This window comes from Cibotium barometz, chromosome 52, assembly GCF_041138505.1.
Source record: "Cibotium barometz isolate CiBa-2024 chromosome 52, ASM4113850v1, whole genome shotgun sequence".
Taxonomy (NCBI): domain Eukaryota; kingdom Viridiplantae; phylum Streptophyta; class Polypodiopsida; order Cyatheales; family Cibotiaceae; genus Cibotium; species Cibotium barometz.
Genome location: NC_141097.1, coordinates 70,777 through 92,868, shown reverse-complemented (window position 1 = coordinate 92,868; position 22,092 = coordinate 70,777). Strand labels below are relative to the sequence as shown.

Here is a 22,092-nt window from a genome sequence, read left to right as displayed (position 1 = left end):
AGCAAAGGGGACTGAAGCGCATCCAGAAGACCAGGCTGTGCTACGTTTATGGATTTTATGCCAGGGCTGCTAGCCGACTGCTGGTCGGCCAGCTCTCCAAGGAATTAATGGGCCTATAAATAGGCTAGGAGGCTCATAGTTGTAGGCATTCAATCCTCTAGGGATTGGGTCTCTAGGAGTCCCATAGGGGGACAGTTTTGGGTGTTGTTCACCTTTTAGATGAAGGCAGCCTAGGGCTGTGTCAGAGTACCTTTTTGTACTATATGAATATACCTGAATTTCCAGCATCTCTCTCTCTCTCTCTCTCTCTCTCTCTCTCTCTCTCTCTCTCTAGCGTGACGTCGCGCAAGCCCCCCCCTGCTCGCGCTACGCGCTGGTGGCCTCCCTCTGTTTGTACCCACCGGCTTGTGTCGCCCTGCTCGTGCTGCGTACCCTTGTTGTGCTGTGCCTGACGCTGCCTTGTCCACGCTGTGCTGCGCCTATTCGTACCCACCCGCCCGAGCTGCCCTGCTCACGCTGCGCACGCTTGCTGTGCTGCGCCTGGCATTGCCCAGCTCGCACTGTGCTGGCCTACCCTCCATTGCTTGTGTAGCCCGTCTCTCTCTCTCCATCGCACCTGTTCACTGTGCTGGCCTACCCTCCATTGCTTGTGTAGCCCATCTCTCTCTCTCTCTCTCTCTCTCCATCGCACCTGTTCGCCTGCATTCGCCCCCTCTGTGTGTAGCCCCTCCCTCTCATCAGGCCTCTCTGTCACTGTTCGCCTGCATTCGCCCCCCTTTGTGTGTAGCCCGTTTCTCTCGTCAGGCCTCTCTGTCACTGATTCGCTTCGCGCCCTTTCCCCACGTCAGGCCTCTCTATCACTGATTCCCTTCGCGCCCTTTCCCCACCCACCCTTGCTCAGGCCCCCAAGGCAGCAACATAATGGGGACTTGAACCCCCCCACCCTATTTCATCCATTTCATTCATTTCTTCTCTTTCTCTCCCACATATTTACCTACTCCTTTCAAACATTTCCTCCCTCTACAATGGGAGAGTCTGTAAATGACAAAATCAGCCAGCTTGATCATATCCTTAGGGATCTTATCAAGGACCAGAAGAAGACATTGGACAGCACCATCACTGCCATCATCAAGGACTTATTGACGCGCATGGGGAAGTTGGAGGCCGAAGTTGAAATATGGAAGGAAGAGAAGCTTACCATGCAAGAGGAGTGGGAGAAGGAAAAGCTCGCCATGCAGGAGGAAATCAACCTTTTGAAGGGCGAAGTGGCATCCTTACGCGATCGTCCACGGGAGGAAGGAGAGACTCTTGAGGTGGACAAAGAGGCAATCAAAGAAGAGATCACCAAAACCCTCACCCACACAATCGAGGGGAAAATGGAGGCAGCCTACGAAGGATAGGTAGAAGTGATGAAGAAGAACATAAAAAAGGAGGTGCAAGAAGATATACAAGTGATGAAGAAGAACATCAAGAAGGAGGTACAATAAGATGTACACATGATGCAGTCTACTCTTGATGAAGAGAAGGATGCGACGGATCTGGTGCCTCAACATCCGAGTCACAGGGATACCAGAGAGCACTACCTCCACGCCCGAGATTGACAGGCGGAACCTATGTACCAAGCTAGGACTAAAGGAGGATGAGCCGCTCCCATTCACTAGAGTATGGAGGACAACCCCAAAGGACTCCACCAAAGGCAAGGCCTTAGTGCTACAGTTCCCGGACGAGGAGAGTAGGATGAGCTTTATGAGAAGACGGGCTATCTTGAGGAGCTTGCTAGGGGACCCCATCTACTTCGATGATGACCTCACATGGATGCAACTGGAGCACAGAAGATTATGCATGCCGAAGATCAAGGCAGCACGCAAAGAAGGGAAGAAGGCACATTATAGGGATGGTCACATCTACATTGATGGGAAGAGGGTTGAATAGCGCCATCTGGCCTATGAGACACGGAGGAAACAACATGAAGACAAAGAGATACACATAGCAATCTGGAACTGTAATGGAGTCCTATGGACACATCCAGGGAGACTTGAGGAGGTGATGGAGGGCCGGGATATCATCTTGATGACAGAGACACATGAGAGCTTGGAGAGGTACCACGGGTTGAGGGTTATCAGTGGGAGTCAGCTCACCGACAGGGGATGAGACAGGCCACCTCCCGAGGTTCAGGAGGTATTGCAGTGCTTTTCAGACAGGGTTACATGAGCATGTTCGAGTTGTAGCACGAGACTCGGAGGCGAGATACATGTGGATTAGCTTACGCCTCTCGGAGACCAGATGGATTTATATCGCCCTTTGCTACTTTCCTCCGAAGGGGTTGCGGTTTGCCACCACCGAGGAGCCGGGTGGAGGAGAAGCTAGTGAGTCTCCATACTCTGTCTTATCTGAGGAGATCTTACACTATTCGACACTGGGAGAAGTCTTCTTGATGGGGACTTCAATGCACGGACTCAGAGCAGACAGTGCGAGATCTATGACTTTGAGGATCCCTTGAGACTAGAGCCGCTAGCTACAGAGGATACAGGGACCACTCGGATCTCCGTTGATGGAGGAGCTGACAGCACTGGATATGGGAAACATTTGTTGGAGCTTGGGACCCGACACCATCTCGTTATTTATAACGGGATGACTCAGTGGCCAGATTCAGGTGGGTTGACTTGCTTTCCAGTGGGAGGCGGCAGTAGTACAGTGGATTATGTGATGGGATCCCGGGAGGCAGCAGATATGGTGTCTCACTTCACCGTACCACCATGCCCCATTGGGGTGGATCATACATACCTATCCCTCACTTTCAGGAGCTTATTGGAGACCCACCCACCCATCATACAGCCACCACGCACTATTTTTCACTTCACTCAGGACCTAGCCGAGGTGTACGACTATCATGTTCATGATCAGCTATTTGCCTTAGATCCATCGGCACCCATGGCCATGCGCACCTCCCAGCTCTCACATGTACTGCACTCCGCAGTCGCGAGGAGTTTCCCATACCACATACAGACAGGACAGCCACCTACATCTGGGAGCATGCCCAAGAACCGATGGTATGATGATGAGTGCAGAAACCTTTACCGTAGTCTCCGAGTGCAGAGGGCTGGCGGGGAGATCACCCAGAGGCAGGCAGGCAGGAGGATGCATACTCTCACCCGCTGTAAGCGGCGAGCTTATGAGGAGGCTCAGTACTAGGACACATATCACATGCTCATGAGCAGAGATGCTGCTGCTGCTTGGAGGAGACTCAGAGATCCCCGTCCTCCCACACCTATTGCCGATCCTCAGACCTGGCAGACATATGCAGAGAGACTTTATGATGTGCTTGCACAGCCCCCTATACCACAGCCCACAGAGCCATGCTCCATAGTCTCCACCTTCTTCACTCCACCTATGGTTAGGAAGGCCATATGCCGACTCCAACATGGACGGGCGACAGATCATACAGGATTACAAGGAGAGCTGTTGGGGTAAAGGCATTATGCCCACCCTTATAGTGTGTACTAGCCCATAAGTTATAGTACATAGTACACTTAGTACATTAAAAGTACTAAGTGCACTATGTGTACTAGTGCAATATACATGTGTGATAGGGGAGTCACACACTCAACACTTGGTGAGTTGACTTATCCCCACAACTCTCTCTCTCTCTTTCTCCCTTGTTTCTCTGTGTATGTCTCCCTTGTTTCTCTGTGTATGTCTCCCACACATGAACTCTAACCCTAATTCTCTCTCCCATTCAACTGGTATCAGAGCGTAGGTAGCTGTCTTGATCCTCTCCCTCTTGGCGCTGATTTCTCTACCGGTCGGAGGCGACGTCAACAAGCAAAAGACCCTAATTAAGTGGCGCATTCGACTGATACGCTTGCCCATTCAGCTGCTGCCCAACCAGCAACGCGGAGAGCTGCCCAGCCAACCAGGCGCCTATAGCAGCAGAATCAACACACGCACTACAAAAGCGGTGAACGTGTAGCGAAAACACCTGTAGCGCTACTAGGTGGAGGCGGCGAAGGCGAGCTTGTAGGCGTGGTGGTGGTCCGCGCGAGTAAGCGAGGCGCCTGGCCACAAGGCGTAAGGCACGCAGGCGAAGTCGGCGGCAACCGTCGTGGAGTGTTGCGAGATGGCCACGGCGATTCAAATCGTAGGCCCTTTTTTCAACACCTGCCCGACTAGCGATTCAAGAAAGTCTTCTACGCCTGCACGTGCCCAACTACAAAGGTTTGCTGCAAGAGCCACAGGAAGCAGCACGAATACAGCTTCAGCACAAGTCTGTGCAGCAGCATCAGCAAACCCCCCTTTTCCTGCAACAAAAAATCAAAAAATTACTTGAGGTATTTGCTTCAATTTATTGGAATTTGCATGTCCAATTTGCAATTGAGCAGGTACAATCATCAATTGAGCAGGTCAGGTGCCGAATTGCTCAATTTCTGAGCAAAATTGGCAAAATTGGGTGACATTGGTCACAATCAGGATCAATTTGCAGGAAATTGGATGTCAAAATTTGGGGCTTTTGATGTAATTGTGCAATTAAGCATTCATACATGCTGTATGATGTGAGAAATCGCACATTTGGGCAAAATTGCAGCAAATTGCAGTGCAAATCAACGGGCTTTTGTGCCGATTGGATTGATTTGCATGCAGGCAATCGCATTTGATGCTGTGGATAATGTGTTGATGCCTGACAAGCACTCAATGTGCCTGTAAATCAAGGGGCTTTCATGTATTGGATGTATATGTGGCCAGGGAGAAGCACAGCGAAGACTCTGGATGCCTTCATGTGCATTAATGTACCATGTATGATCAGAAATTGATCTTAAATCAAGGGGCTTTTCAAGATTTTATGCTTGTTGAGCTTGGCAAAGCAGCAGGCAAGACTTTTATGCCTTGAATCCTCAGAAATCAGCTTGCAGTCAAGGGGCTTTTGCCCAATTTCTGTTCGGGACTGCTGTATGCAGTGTTCGGGACTGTAAAAGTCTGATTTTCACTCATTTGGACAGCCAGGAGAGCATTTATTGCTGTTGTACTTGCTGGTACAGATTTGGTACAGCTTTGTACAAGTTTTGGCATGGCTGCACATTGATTTGAGTGAGCAAAAGGCTCAATTTCAGTTGCTGTACTTGCCGGTACAGGTTTGGTACATCATTGGTGAGCACTTGGTACTGCTGCACAGTACTTTGGAAGGGCAACAGAGCACATTTAAGGTGCTATCCTAAATCTGCAGCAACCAGATTTTGGTGATTTCATCACATAAAGTGGGAGTAGAGTTGCATTTGTGCTTCCGCAGTGGGAGATAAAGCTTGGGAGAACAAATGTGAGCACTTTGTGTGCTTTTGGTACAGTGTTTGCACATTTTGCAGGGAGTCAGGCATTGACAGGTTGCATATTGCAATGGCAACCACAGGTGAGAGCTCTTCATTGCTTCACATCAAGAAGCTTGAAGGCTCACATAACTATGATATTTGGCAAACCCAGTGCTATAATGTGTTGCTCCAGAAGAAGCAGCACAAGCCTATCAAAGAAAGGGGTGTAATGCCCGCTTCTCTTACTGCTGAAGAGTGGGAAGATGATATTCGGCATTGGAGACCTATTACGATCCTCAATACTGTCTACAAGGTCTTAGCAAAGGCCTTGAGTTTGAGGATCCAGCCCTTCCTGGGGGAGTTGATTCATGCTACCCAGACAAGATTCGTCAAGGAGCGTAGTATCCTTGACAACATTTTCACCTTCTGGGAGGCGACGGCCCGAGCTAGATTTCTTGGTCAGGACTTGGTCGTGATGCTTCTCGATTTTGAGAAGGCATACGATAGAGTCGATTGGGGTTTCTTGGAGGGCACTATGCTTCGCCTGGGCTTTGAGCCAAGTTGGATTAGAGGGGTGGCGGCTCTGTATTCCACAGCTCGTAGCCAGGTGTTGATTGCAGGAGGACGGGGGCCGAGTTTTGAGCTGACCAGATCAGTCCGTCAGGGGTGTCCTCTCGCCCCTTTTCTTTTTCTCTTCGTTGCTGAGGCTATGAGCATGTATTTGACGGCAGAGGAGGTTGGTTTGAGAGGACTCCAGCTCCTAGTCCGAGGGGAGGACCTGCTCGATGCTGAGTTTGTTGACGACACGGGCTTATTTTTGCATGGCTAGGAGGCCAATCTTCTGCGGGCAGAGCAGTCGCTCCAGGTTTTTAGTGCAGCTTCGGGAGCATTGATCAATTGGTGCAAGACAGTGGCGTTTTGGATCAGTAGCGCTCCCACTCCAGCATGGAGCCCAGATCCCGATTTTAGATGGATTCCTCCTCGCACAGCAGTGCGATATTTGGGATGCCAGATTGGACTAGATTTGTCACATGAGCAGCAGATTGCCCCGCTTCTTCTGAGCATTCGGAAGAAGCTTTTGTATTGGAGTACAGCTCGGCTATCCTTGGCTGGGAGGGTGGTGGTGGCAAATTAGGTGCTTTTAGCGACCATGTGGTACATTACGTCTTGTTGAATCTTCTCGAGCTCTTGCATCAGCCAAGTAGTACAGAGGCTGATCAAGAACTTTCTTTGGTCTGGGTGGGACGGTCAGCCAGCTCGGGCAAAGGTTGCTTGGGCAGTTATTACACTTCCGCTGGCCCAGGGAGGCCTGGGCATTATAGATCCAGTCGATCAGAGTAGAGCCTTATTGGGGAAGCTTATTGTTCGGGGGCTGCTTCCAGGCGCTGAGCCTTGGAAAGAGCTTCTTTTGTAGCGGCTGCAGGCTCGGGCTCCCCCAGCAGGGGGCACTTGGGCACCAGAGATTTGATGGATCTTCATAGAGATGAGAAGGATAGGCCTCAGTAGAGGATGGGAGGACAGATTTGCTTTGAGCATCCTGAGAGCTTGGGAGCTGCTGAGACCGGGGCTCTCTTAGAGACCTCCTTGTGTTGAGGAGCGGGCCAGACAGCCGCTCATCTGGAGCCCAACGATTCGCACAGAGCAGGGTCACATGCTGGGTTCTCGGCCTCGTCTAGCCTGGGGACCTTTGGCGGCAGGCCTAGCACGTAGCTTTGGAGACTGGCAGGCCTTTTGCAGTCTTCCAGAGGAGATCCAGGTGGAGAGGCTGAGTCACTTCAGAGGGGGGTTGATTATGAGGGATGACATTCAAGAGGCACTCATAGAGGAGTGGTTCACGCCTCTCGAGCTAGTGGCCCCACGATGGATGGGAGCCTTTACACAGTTGGAGATCCTGATTGCTGTCAGAGCTTGCACTGAGGATGGCAGATGCCTCTACTATGAGATTCAGGATGAGGGCAAACTTCAGAGAGTGGAGGTGGAGTCGCCTTTGGTTGCAGAGTGCACCTTTCAGAGGATACGGGTAGTGGTCGCCGCTTCTCGTAAGTGGCATATTGACCAAGACCCTACAGATGTGCTCCCGGATTGGCACATATGGGCATATGCAGCGCGCCCCTTGGCCCGGCTACAGTGGGACCCTGGTGAGTACGAGTGGCATGATCCTTATGCACCTCTTGAGGCCATAGAGATCACCTTTTTCCAGTACACTGTTCGGTTGGGGCGGCATATTTTGACGTCGAGGAGGATGGTCTCGCCAGCTGCAGCGGGGCACTGGCGGCTACAGGGACTCTCACAGGAGTTCCTGGAGGATTTTTGGGCCCGGCTCTGGGCTTGTCGATAGGCCCGCAGGATCTCGACTTTCCAGTGGTGGCTGGTCGCCCACAGGGGCTCAGCAGTTGGCACCTGGCTTGTCTACAGCCGTCTTCCGGCGGCTTGCATCTGATGCGGCCACCCTATGGAGACACAGAGACATTGCCTATGGGACTGCCCTCAGGCGCAGCAGATTTGGCTGCGGATGCTGCGTATTCTGGCCCCCCTCTCTCCAGAGGGTATGTATACGTGGGGCGCCGCTGCTTGGTCGATTTCGTCAGGGCCTGCTATGGGCTATGAGACGGAGCAGGACAGCCAGGCCATCAGATTCATTAGGGGCCAGCCTCGCCTTGTTCCTTCATCGGATTTCTCGTCCGCCAGCTGGACACAAGAGAGGGATCTACGATGGGAGCTCCTCAGCAGCCTCACCATCTGGTTCACCTAGAGGGCCCGGTGTTTCAGGGCCTTTGAGGGGAGACTGGAGCCACCAGCAAAGACTGTACGGGGGATTTGGCAGGAGTTGATCCACACCCTGCGAGGACAGTATGACCGCATCTGGGGCGACTCGGATGAGGCGATCTTACGGCGCCAGGCCTTTCACACCACCTGACGCAGTGTCCCCTTCTATACCCTACACGCGGGGTCCCCTCGTTGGCTCTACAGGCCACCTGTTTGGCTTTTCCCCCCTCCTATTGTATGATTTAGCCCCTCAGTTCTCTGTACTGATACTTGTACTTTTCAGCACCTAGGGAGAGTCTCCCGGGTTGCTTTGCTTTGTTCTCTGCTCGGTTTTTCTTGTGAGCAGGAGAGGATCTTTTGTAGCCCTACGGGCGTTTTTATATAACTAATGGAAAGGATCTTTTCTCGGAAAAAAAAAAGCAACCCGGTATTGTGCCTCTGTAGACGACAAGGCAATAGCTGGCTGCCTCTTGCTGCTCCATGAAATAGCTCCTGAGCCGAGGGTAAAACCATAGCCTGATGTAGATCTCCTCCCCAATTTGAGTCAGTCCAGCCTTGGAGTGGGACCCTGTCCTTTATTTCCCCTCCAATGTCATAGAAGAGTCCAAGATCCTTCGTACCTTGCAGATATTTCAAGATCCGCAACCCTGCGTCCCAATGAGTCTTCAAAGGCGTCCGCATGAACAAGGTCAACAACCCCACAAGAAAGCTGAAGTCCAATCTGGTGTTCAATAACCAGATCAATGAACCAACAAGCTTCCAATACAGAGAGGCAACAACCTACTCACAAGATCATTCACTGTAAGCTTCGTGTTCGGGTCCATCGACGACGTGATAGGCTTGCAGTTCTCCATCCCAAAGGCGTCAAGCAACTCATGAACATACCATTGCTGAGAGACAAAGAACCCCCTCTAGGTCTGCCAAATCTCCAATCCCAAGAAGAAGTGGAGTAAGCCTAAGTCGGTCATCTCAAAATCCTTTGACAAGGTAGCCTTCGTCACTTCTACGTGCTCCATATCACCGCCAGTGAGAATGAGATCATCCATAAAGGATAATCAACGCGTCCGAACCACGTTCCCGAAAGCGAGACAAGTTAGGATCTGCAATTGATCTCTGAAATCCAGTCCGTAGAAAGAAGGAATCAATCTTTTGATTCCAAGCCCTGGGAGCTTGCTTAAGACCATACAAGGCCTTCCGCAACATATAAACCATCCCCTTTGAACCTGGAACCTTAAAGTGTGGAGGCTGCTCAACATACACCTCCTCCTGCAAGTCACCATTAAGGAACGTGGATATTACATCCATCTGATATACGAGCCACCGTTGAGAAGAGGCAAGGGTAAGATCGTGGTCATCCTCACTGTTGGTGCAAAGGTATCCTCATAGTCGATGCCAGGCCGCTGAGCATAACCCTTAGCCACAAGTCTCGCTTTGTGCTTGTCCACTGACCAATTAGACGTATACTTGGTCTTAAAGACCCACCTGACACCAATGACTGATGGTTTTGATGGCCTTGGAACCAACTACCAAGCTTTATTCTTCTCTATGGCATCCAGTTCCACTTGCATCCAAGTACCTTGAGAAAGAGCTTCCTTCACGGAAGTGGGCTCTTTGTCTTGCATGATACGAGACATCAAAGCATAGTTTACCTATAAGAGCTCCGCTGAATGACTTTTGGCACGAACTCTGTGCGATCGTCGAGGTCTATCCTCTGTGGTCCACTCGGAGGGAAGCTCCGTAACACTCGACTCTCGAAGGGTGTCTAACCACCACCTTGGTACTCGAACAGAATGTGGAGCCTCCTGCTGCTGCTGCGGGGGCTCAACTCCAGCTGCGGGCTCAACCTCTTCAAGTGATTGAGGTTGTCCAGTTGGAATAATAGACTGGGAATCATCCTCAAACTCATGTGGGTCTCCAAGAAAAGGCAACTCATCAACAGTGGAAGCCGGAACATGCTCATCAAAAACATCTCTGCTGACAACAACCTCGTTCCGCTCCAGGTCATACAACCTGTAGCCTTTGGAAAGAGAATTATATCCCACAAACACAAGCTTCTGGGACTTTGAGTCAAGCTTCCCCCTCTACTTCTTTGGAATGTGAACATAGGCATCACTCCCAAACACACGGAAATGGGAGACATCTAGTTTCTTGCCAAAATAATCCTCAAATGGAGTCATCTTTGGTACTGAAGTCATTGGAGATCGGTTGAGGATATGGATAGCCATAGACGAGGAAGATCACGATGCTCCAGCATCGTCCTCGCCATCTCCACCACAGTCCGGTTCTTTCGCTCAACCACCCCATTCTTTAAAGGCAAACCTGAATTGGCCAGCTCCCGCTTGATGCCATGCTTGGCACAAAACCGCACAAACGCATTAGAAGCTCTCCTCCTTTGTCAGCCCGAAGAGTCTTTATCTGCAATCCAGACTCTTTCTCCACCATAACATGCTACTCCTTGAACCGAGCAAAAGCTTGGTCCTTCTAGGAAAGGAAATAAACCCATGTGAATTTGCTACAATCATCAACAAGCAGCATAAAGTACCAAAAACCTCCCAAGGATGGGGTTTGCATAGGTCCACACAAGTCAGCAAGGTAGGATCAAAACGTACGTACGGATCCAATCCGTACCGTACGGGGATCCGTATGTACGGATCAATCCGTATGTTTTTTTTGGGGTTTCGCTTGCGATAAACGTTTTGCCGTTTTGTCCTTCTGTGCGGCATGCTTGCGTCTTGCGTCTGGACTCTGGAGGCCGTACGACCTCAACCTTCCGGTAAGGGCCAGCCGCCATGCTCTCTCTCCTCTACAGTTGCACTCTCTGTTCGCTACTGTCGTCGCCGCCTTCTCCCTGGGCCGCCCCCTGCTCACCGCCGCCTCAGTTCGCCTTTGCCCTCACCGCCCCTGTTCGCTTCGCGCCTCTGTGCATAGGCGCCCAGTACGGTTGGCAATATGCTGGCCCGCCCCTCTTTCCCCACCCACCCTTGCTCAGGCCCCCAAGGCAGCAACATAACTCTCTCTCTCTCTCTCTCAGAGCCTTAGCCCACCATCTGTGGACCGTGCATTCAGCTCTCAGCCTCTCTCTCCTTCAAGTCTCTCTCTCTCTCTCTCTCTCTCTCTCTCTCTCTCTCTCAGTTGAGCTGCCCACTAAATATTATGCATTGCATGATTGTTGAATCTTGATTGAAATTGTATGGCATTGTGCATTGAATTTGTTAGAGCAATCATGCCGAAGCGAGAGAACCCATACTGGAAGGAGCACACAAACGTCATTCGCATTGTGACTACTCCAGGGCAGGTAGGTAGTGGCACTCGACAATGGCAGTGCAAGTACTGCAATTTCACCCTCACGAGCACAATCACTCGTGTCATCAAGCACCTCACAGGCATTGGCACCACCAACAATTGTGCAGGGTGCAAGAGAGTGCCACAAGCATTAAGAGATCAGTTGATTGCTGAAAATTTCCCTGCAATGGGGGCAGCTGGAAGAGGAAGAGGCGCGCAAGAGACACAGGATGAGCTTCATGATGCTCTTCTTGGGGACTTGGCCGGTCCATCCACGCAGGTTGATGAGGATTCACAATCTCAGCTTGCCTCTTCTGAGCAGGCATCGTCTGCCAGAAAGAGGCCTTCTGTCATGCAAGATGAGGATGAGGGTGATGCATATATGCAAAGGCAAACCACCTTGCCTTCTCACGGTCTTGGGTCAAAGAAAGGCAAAAGGTGGGTGAGATGGAGATTGCTCGCACTCTCATAGAGTGCAATATCTCCTTCAATGTTTTGAGGAGTGACCAATGGAAGAGGATGGTGAGAGCTATAGCCCAGGTTGGACACACGGAGTCATGGTCAAGGCTTGAGTACAAAAAGATGTGCACCACGATGCTTGATGAGCAAAAGGCCTTGATAGACAAGGCATTGGTGCCAGTGAAAGCAGGTTGGCAACAATTTGGTTGCACTATCATTTCGGATGGCTGGAGTGACACACGGCGATGACACATCATCAATATTCTTGTCTCTTCATGTCTTGGTACGTATTTCTTACGCGCTGTGGATGCTGGGAAGGCAGGCGAACGCATCACTGCTGAGAGTATCTATGAGCATATTCTCTAGGCAATTGTTGAGGATGGTCCAGAAAATGTGGTGCAGGTTTTAACAGACAATGCTGCTAATTGCAAGGCAATGGGAGACATGGTGGAGGCGGAGTTTCCTCGCATTGTGTGGACTCCGTGTGTCGCCCATTGCCTTGATTTGCTTATGGAGGACATAGGTAAGGTGAGTTGGGTGCAACCCATAGTTTCTGATGCCGTGAAGATCACTACATTCTTCAGAAAGAAGCACCAGGCATTGGCTATCTCTAGGAGCCACAACAAGCTAGATATGGTGCGGCCATCCAAGACAAGATTTGCCTATATGTATTTGGTGCTACACAGGCTTTTCAAATTGAGAGATCCACTATTACAGACAGTTGTGGATCCAAAGTGGAGAGATATGTATCATTCACAGACAGAGCCCACCAAATACATACAGAGACGGATATTGGATGAGACCCTCTGGACGGATGTGCAAACTCTCTTAGTGGCTTTGCAGCCAGTATTTGTACTTCTGCGAGTCACAGACATGGAGGGCTCCACTTTGGGCTTAGTGTACCACCTCTTCATGCAGAGTACGTTCGTGACACAGAATTGGTAAGTAAAATCTTGATTCTTGATGGCCGATTACAGAATCTTGATTCTTGAGTCTTGACTTACTAATTGCTTCACTTCTCTGTTTATTTTACTCTTGCAGCAGCCGAGATGATATATTGCCTATTGTGGATTATCGATGGGGGTATATGAGTCGCCGCATTCATGGGATGGCTGCATTCCTCCATCCTTTCTACGAGACGCCACTTCTCTTTCATGATAGGGAGCTGCTCACCTTACGAGATAGGTACATTAATAGTATGTATGATGTGGAGCAGCAATTGGAGATTGATGCGGAGCTTTGTAGCTGGGTCAACAACTTGGGACCCTCATTTGCTAGAGTTGTTGCTCTTAGACCACAGGCCACCAAGCTTCCTCTTACTTGGTGGCAAAACTATGGAAGACAGGGTCTTCCACAGCTTACAGATATAGCTCTACGAGTGCTATCTCAGGTATGTATATCATGTATGTACTATGCCATATGAACTAGTCTTGTGAAGCTTGTTGGGAATTGTCGAGCTCACATGATTGAAGCACTTTTTTTGAATTGGAGTGCAGGATTGTTCAGCAGGTGCTTGTGAGCGCAAATGGTATGTATTTTTCGTACCTTAAAATTTTACCAATGGTATGTATTTTTCGTACTTAAAATTTTTATGTATTTTTACCAATGGTATGTATTTTTCGTACCTTAAAATTTTTTTCCGTGCCAAACAACGTACAGTACATATGGATCTGTACGGTACATAACGTTTGGTACCACCTTGCAAGTCAGTGTGTACCAACTCCAAAGGTTTCAAAGCTTGCCTAGACTGTATTCATATGCATTGGTATGGAAATCTGGTCAGAAATGCCCATGACACTATGTACTTGATTCTCCCAATATCAATATACTTTATTTGAGGGAGGGGTCGGCCGTTCTGGCTCATTGTGTGTCTCTTGTCAATTCAGCAATTTACTTCTTGTATTTGAGCAAGTGTCCATCAGATCTTAGTGTATTTAAGTATATTGATTAGCATTGTGTTCAACCAAGTTGCATTGGTATCAGAGCATAATCCAAGAAAACTACGGATCTCATGCATCGAACTCAATTCGGGCCAATTCCGAATTGTATCAATCTTTGCAAGATCCATCCGCACTCCATCTTTGGACACAATATGCCCAAGATAATGTATCTCTCTGACAAGAAGAACTCACTCTTCTTTGCATTTATGAGTTTATGCTTAGGGAGTTCTTCAAAAACAATGGCCAAATGAGCTCTATGCTCTTCTTCGGTCTTCGAGAAGACTAGGATGTCATCAAAGAAGACACCTGTAAATTTCCTGTACCCACGGAATATGCAATCCATTATTTTATTGAATGTAGCCGGGGCATTTGTAAGACCAAAAGGCATAACAAGATACTCATAAAGCCCAAATGCTGTCTTGAAAGTAGTTTTGTGTACATCCTTAGGCACTACACGCACTTGATGATACCCACTCTTGAGATCAATTCGGCTAAAGTATGCCGATCCATCCAACTTGTCAAGGATGTCGTCTATGCGTGGAATCAGAAACCGATTCTTGATGGTAAGCTTATTCAAAGCTCTATAATCCACAGACATACGGAAGGATCCATCCTTCTTTTGAACCAAGAGGACGGGTGAACAATATGGGGAAGAGCTTGGCTGAACCAAACCCTTCTCAAGAAGCTCATTCACTTGCTTCATGATCTCCTCTTTTTGGGATGCACTTACACGATAGGCTGGCCTATTAGGTGGATAGTTACCCGGCACAAGATCAATGCAACGATCTTCCGGTCGTACGGGTGGCAACTCATTTGGTAACTCATCAGCAAAACAATCATTTTGCTCTTGCAAAAAATTCAGTCTATCATTACTAAGAGTGTTTACATGTACATTATTTTCCTCAACATGATCTCGTACAAAAATCAAGTACGCAAAAATACTCTTTTTCATTACTTTCTTAATTTGTACATGAGATACAAGGGAAATGGTATCACCCTCTTCACCAGCATCAATTACATGCTCTCGGCCTTTATGCATGAAGGTGATCCTGTTGGTCTTGTAAGCCTTGCACGGATCAATACGTGTATGCCAAGGCTTTCCAAGCAATACATCACAGCCATTCAAAGGCGCCACAAGAAAATCCTCATGATCCACATAGCCTTGAATGTGTATGCGCAACGTGCCAAAAATAAGCATGACCTGCACTTCTCTGTCAACAAAGGCAGTCCCTGCTTCAATTTGAGGACCCATGTCCTCCACTTCAATACCCAAAGTAAGTGCCATCTATGTGGATATGAAATTTTCAGATGCACAATCATTAAACATGAACAAAGCGGGCTGATTCTTGAGTTGTGAGGGAGAAGCTATGGCTGAAAATGTATCAATGCATGTTGAGGGGCCAGCCATGTCTCATGCTTACAGGGCACATGTATCTATGCCTTATGCATCACCTTTTGGTCCTAAAATGATGCCAGTCAGAGGGGCTGTCCCAATGGACAAACATGGGGGAAAATATGTTGAGATGCACGCACATGCATCAAAGTCTCTTGACTTCAAAGCCGGAGACAAATCTGTGAAGTTTGACACATATCATGGAGAATATGATGTACAAAGGCACTTGCTTTTATTGCCCAGTTTGATATTGCTTTCAGTGATGAGGATTTCACTCAGAAATCAATGATCCGGCATGTTAGGCATGTTCATGAAAGGCACTGCTGCCCATTGGTGGCTCACGGAGAAGCTCTCACCGAATCTTGTTAGATCATGGGAAGAGTTTAAGGAGAGGTTCTATGCTCAATTCTTGCCTCCCAATGCATTGAATGAGATAACAATGAACTGGGATTGGGTGAAACAAAATGAGGGGGAATTGGTAAATGCATATGTACAAAAGTTTTGGAAAGTGCTTTTGGAAGTGTCTCCATTTATGCATGTCACCGAGACGGAAAGGAAGAGAAGGTTTCAATTGGGATTGCAATCCGTGTACAAAGCGGGACTACAAATGTATCCTGGCCATACTTTACACCAACTAATCGCAGCCGCCACCGCCACCGCCACTGAGCAATTGGAACTCAAATTGAGTCGATCCAATAAGGCTAAACCCTCATTTCAAGGCAAAGAGAGGGCTGTCCAAAATCTACAAAATGATGGACAGCCACCTAAAACGGACCAAAACCAAGATAAAAATGGTCCAAAGGCTGAAAATAACACTACCAAGAAGCGTCCCTTCAAACTGAGAGACTATGGTCTCACTCCAGAGCAGAAAAGCAATATATGGGTGAGGGGAAATGCTTTACTTGTGGTAGCACCGAGCATATTGCAAAGGCATGCCCCAACAAGAAGAAGCGTGATAATGCAAATGCATCAAAGTCTAATGTGCATATGGTTCCGGATGTGCAGGGCAACACTTCACATGATAGCAAAGATAGGGTTGTATGTAAAGCTTGGGGACAGCTCAAGAATCAGCCCGCTTTGTTCATGTTTGATGATTGTGCATCTGGAAATTGCATAGGAGCTGTCCTTAATCAAGAGGGACATGCCATGGCTTATGAGAGTTGTAGATTGCATGATGCAGAGCTATCTCTTGGCATTTATGAGAAAGAGTTCTTGACTGTAATTCATGCACTTACTATATGGAAACATTACCTTCTTGGGGCTGATTTCACTGTGAAGACAGATCACCAGAGTTTGAGGTATTTTCTTACCCAAACTAAGTTGTCAGAGAAGCATATGAGGATGGCCAATTTTCTCTCTATGTTTCATTTTCAGATCTTGCACACCCGGGGAAAGAAGAATGTGGTGGCTGATGCATTGTCACGAAAGCCGTATGTAGCAGCTATCTCGGTTGCCTCTCATGGGGACTTGTCTACCATGCATGATTTGTATCATACGGATGCTGATTTTGCCACTATTTGGGCTGATTTGATGGCTGGTCATGCACATGCCTCATATGTGATCAAAGAGGGTTATCTCATGAAAGATAATTGCCTATGTGTGGTGTTTGACATAAGGCAAAAGGTTTTGGATGAGTGCCATACTCCTCCATATGCTGGTCATAGAGGCATAATGCCTACTTCGCACATGATTGAGCGGTATTTCTTTTGGCCAGGTATGCGGAAGGACGTAGAGGCACATGTACGTGCATGTATCACCTGTCATCAAAAGGTGAAATTTGATAGGCAAAAGGCACCAGGCTTGCTTCAGCCATTGCCTATTCTCACGCAGCCATGGGAAATTATTACAATGGATTTCATTATGGACTTGCCACGGACCCAACAGAGTAATGATGCAATTTGGACAATTGTGGACAGGTTTAGCAAGCAAAAGCTCATTTCTTGCCGATCAAAAAGACCATCAAAGCTGAGCATATGGTTAAAATATATCTTGCACAAGTGTTCAAACATCATGGAATGCCGAAGTCCATTGTGGGGGATAGAGATCCCAGGACTACAAGTCTCTTTTGGCGGGCCTTATTTGATAATATGGGCACCAAATTGGACTTCTCATCAGCTTATCACCCTCAAACGGATGGGCAAAGTGAGGCTGCAAATTCAGCCGTGTTGGATCTTTTGAAATGTTATGTGGCGGATCAGAAGTCTTCTTGGGAGAAGTACTTACCGCTTGTGGAATTTGCATACAACAATACGGTGCATGCATCTACGAGAAAGGCCTCGTATGAGATTGTTTATGGTAAGGTGGTTTTGCCACCCATCCTTCGCAGAAAGGATGAGATATTTGCAGCTGATGAGTATGTAAGAGACTTGGATATTGCTTTTGCTCAGGTGCGGACAGCCATTGCAAGGTCACAAGACAAGCATAAAAAGACTGCCGACAAGCATAGAAGGCAATTGGATGTTAAAGAGAATGATTGGGTATTTCTGAAATTTGAGAAAGCAAGACTTGCAAAGAGGCCTGGCAAAGAGGGTGCATATCCTAAGCTTGCAACCAAGTACTATGGGCTTTTCGAGTGATCAAGAAGATCAATGAAGTGGCTTTCAGATTGGCATTACCTAGTCATTGGCACATACACAATGCTTTTCATGTGAGTCTCCTTTGCAAGTATGTAGGGCCGGAGCCCAGTGAGACGATCATTGAGGATCCACCAGAAGTGGATGAGCTTAAGGAGATCTTTCAGCCAGAGCAGATTGTGTATCACAAGGAACTCAAGCTTGCTGCAGGCAAAGTTGTCAGGCGTTACCTTGTGAAGTTTAAGAACTATCTTCCCATTGATGCTAAATGGGTAGATGAAGAGTTCTTCAGAGATTGCCCGCATGTGCTTCAGACATATTTGGATGCTTTTCAGTTGCGGACAACTGTTTAGAAGCCGGGGGGGGATGTCACCATTTGGCTACCCAATTGGTCCACCCGTGCTTTCTTATCATGTATGTACATTGGACTGGTGTCCATGGCAGTGGTATATGTCGGGGATTGATGCCACTCATGTGATACTGTGGACTTGGCTTTCCGTTGGGACTTGTGCCTCTGTGTACATGTAACACGCGGAAGCTCTGGAGTTCTTCTTTCAGCCCTAAACACTCATGGAAACATGCTGATGCAAAACGCAGATAAGAAGAGAGTAGAGAGAGAGAGAGATGTTGGAAATTCAGTATCTTAATATGGTACAAAAAGGTACCTCCACTACAGCCATAGGTTGCCTTATACAAAAGGTGGTAAACACCCAAAACCTTGTTCTACTCTAGGACCCTAAGGACCCAAGCCCTAGAGGATTGAATGATTACATTGAGGAGCACCTTTGCGCTTTTATAGGCCTTTCTTGAAGACTTGGCAGATTGGCCGATTGCTGGTCGGCCAGCCTACAATGCATAAAATACTTTAAACGCTGTCTGATTGGTTTGTCTTGATGCGCTTGCAGCCCAACACTAATCTGGTACAACAGACAGCTTATGTTCTCAGCCGATTGTCCTTCCATCTCTTCCATGCCTTGCTCCTAGTCTCAGTGCCAAATAGCATTCTGTGCTCCATAAATCCTGGTCCTGGTTCTATCTGGTTCTCATACTCTTTATCTGGCTGCCTCTTCTGGACCAGCATCTGAGAATGTCCATGGCATCTTTCATGCACATGACATTCCCCTGTGCTAAACTTGATGACGGGATTCCAACCTGTTCTTGGATGACTGTCATCATCCCAATCTTTTCCTAGAGTCCCTTTGTCATCCATCCGTCCCTGGCAACCCTTTTCTCTGAAATCCTGGCCCGTTCTCCAAAACCACTCTGTCTCAGAATAAGATCTATGCATCCATTCCATCTAGTCCACAATCCATTCTTGCCTTGACTCTGAACACTGTCTTGGTCTTCATTCCTGAGAAATGAGTGTGGCACTCTCACATCACCCCTTGGAGGGTAAACCTCCCTTGGGACCGTTGCTCGAGAACCTATCTGGCTCACAAGACTGCCATTCCTTTGGCTCTGTGGAACACCACCAACAAACCTCCTGGGAGCTCTTCTCGATTCTGTGTTCCTTGCCTTGGGCTTCGTATTCGTGTACTTTCCTGTACCTTGGACCTGTACACCATCATATGGGACTGATTTAGTGTTTAGCTTTGCAGAGCCTGATGCTCTGATACCAATGTAACACGCGGAAGCTCCTGAGGTCTTCTTTCAGCCCTAAACACTCATGGAAACATGCTGATGCAAAACGCATATAAGAAGAGAGAGTAGAGAGAGAGAGAGATGCTAGAAATTCAGTATCTTAATATGGTACAAAAAGGTACCTCCACTACAGCTGTAGCCATAGGCTGCCTTATACAAAAGGTGGTAAACACCCAAATCCTTGTCCTACTCTAGGACCCTAAGGACCCAATCCTTAGAGGATTGAATGATTACATTGAGGAGCACCTCTGCGCTTTTATAGGCCTTTCTTGAAGACTTGGCAGACTGGCCGACTGCTGGTCGGCCAGCCAGCAGTCGGCCAGCCTACAATGCATAAAATACTTTAAACGCTGTCCGACTGGTTTGTCTTGATGTGCCTACAGTCCGACACTAATCTGGTACAGCCGACAGCTTATGTTCTCGGCCGACTGTCCTTCCATCTCTTCCATGCCTTGCTCCTAGTCTCACACTGCCAAATACCATTATGTGCTTCATAAATACCACTAAAGTATTTTATGCATTGTAGGCTGGCTGGCTGGTCGGCCAGCCAGCCTACAATGCATAAAATACTTTAAACGCTGTCCGACTGGTTTGTCTTGATGCGCGTACAGTCCGACACTAATCTGGTACAGCCGACAGCTTATGTTCTCGGCCGACTGTCCTTCCATCTCTTCCATGCCTTGCTCCTAGTCTCACACTGCCAAATACCATTATGTGCTTCATAAATCCTGGTCCTAGTTCTATTTGGTTCTCATACTCTTTATCTGGCTGCCTCTTCTGGACTAGCATCTGAGAATGTCCATGGCAACTTTCATGCACATGACAGTACATGCCTGGAAATGCTTGGTGGATTGGTGTTCCATTGGGTCTGGTACCTTGTGTACGTGCCTGGAGCACGTCTATTTTGGTATAGTCTCATGAACGGGGATTGTCCATACCAATGCTGCATTGCATAGCATCTTTATGTGCTTGCTTGCGATTGAAATTGCATGCTGTTTTCATGCTTGCTTGACCAATGTGTAGTTTGGGGTAAGGAAACGCCCGCCCGTGAACTGTGCGTGTGAAACTGTCTGCTGACATGGTTATGTGGAATGTGACAGGTGGTAAGTATTGGTCATAAACCTAGCCTTAGGAGTTAGCACTTATTTATAAGTGAGTGTGTACACACTTCATTAAGTTTTGGGCGACCAAACCTCACTTATAAATTATGACCAGCCCGGTGTTCACACACACTGATGTCCCGAGGTGGACATAACCTAATGTCCACCGCCCAGACCTTATCCCCTTTGTACAAAGGGAGTAACCAGCCATGTGTCCACTCTAGCTTGCTCCACAAAGCACTTGCCTACCACATGCACTGGACAGCTCACCATCTCACTCCTCTCTCTAGAGTTTGGCGCCTCCTTCATGGGGTGCATTTTTTGCACTTTTCTCCTTCCCAACTCCATTTCCAAGCTTGCTAAGGTGTTTCTCAAGCTCCCAAGAGTGTTTCCGGATGCTAATCACTCTCTTACACACTCCCAATGACTGAAATTCAGCAAAACAGCTCTCTTTATTGCTGTAATTTCTGGTCTTTTTGCTGGAAAACCTAATTTCAGTCCTCCTTTCTCAAGTTGAACCATAGGGGAAGCTTTCCCAAGGTTCCCTTCATCCTCTTGAAGACTTTTGTCGCAAAGAAATGCGACAAAATCGACGATCTCTTCACTCCAAGGACTTCCATCGCGAAGACTTCCGCTGTCATTGACTCTAGTTGCAATTGGTAAGCTTTAATGCTTAAATATGGAAGCAAGTAGCAGGAGGGAGGAACCGGATTACAAGATCACATACCCTGTGTAGTGTTCTCTTGTCCCACGTGCTCTCTTGCAGATTGTTGCTACCATGTGTTGGTGGAACAATAGAGAGCTGATGGTAGGGAACATGGGCACTTGAGAGGGTAGTGTGAATTGCAAGTCTACATCAACAACCACTTGTTTGCAATACCGTATTCATATGCATTGGTATGGAAATCTGGTCAGAAATGCCCATGACACTATGTACTTGATTCTCCCAAGATCAATATACTTTATTTGAGGGAGGGGTTGGCCGTTCCGGCTCATTGTGTGTCTCTTGTCAATTCAGCAATTTACTTCTTGTATTTGAGCAAGTGTCCATCAAATCTTAGTGTATTTAAGTATATTGATTAGCATTGTGTTCAACCAAGTTGCAGAAGCTAATGGTGTTGGTGACGATGATGATGATGATGTTAATGTTACTGTTGATGAAGATGCTGTCGATGATGCTACTACATTGATGAATGACCTTACTGATGATTATTCAGGGATTAAGACAGTTCTTGCATAGGATTAGCCATGGCACAGGCATGCACATGACATTTTCCTTGCGGTAGACCTCTATTTGCTCTATGGTCAAGTTGTGCTTTTGTTTGTAGGAGTTTGGAATACCCCTTTGAAGCGGCTTCATAGGCTGAAACCTATGCTTGGAGTTCTCACTCTTCTCAAGTACCGAAGACTTTTGATCTCCAATACTTGTCTTTTTCTTTGGTTCGTCTACCATGTAGACCCTGGCAAGAACTGAAGTTGAATGCATCAAATCTTGGATGGTATCGTTAGGACATACATTCACAAAATCTTGAATGTTGTCATGCAAACCAGCCCGATACTTTCTTAACTAAGACTTCTCAGAAATCTCTTTAAAAGGAGTAATTTTGAGATATGCAAATTTCACATATGTGAAGTTTTCGT

General features: G+C 47.7%; 2 protein-coding genes across 2 annotated transcripts in view; both read left to right on the top strand.

The window, feature by feature from the left end:
* LOC147608649 (uncharacterized) overlaps window positions 1–22,092 on the top strand; it is a 57,824-nt gene that overhangs the window by 8,358 nt on the left and 27,374 nt on the right. The window lies entirely within an intron of this gene.
* Window positions 11,287–21,691, top strand: LOC147608650 (uncharacterized). The gene is made up of 5 exons (XM_086788780.1): window positions 11,287–11,787; window positions 12,171–12,745; window positions 12,846–13,194; window positions 13,301–13,332; window positions 21,535–21,691. Exons 1-5 carry the CDS (start codon window positions 11,287–11,289, stop codon window positions 21,689–21,691), a joined length of 1,614 nt encoding a protein of 537 aa, XP_086644906.1.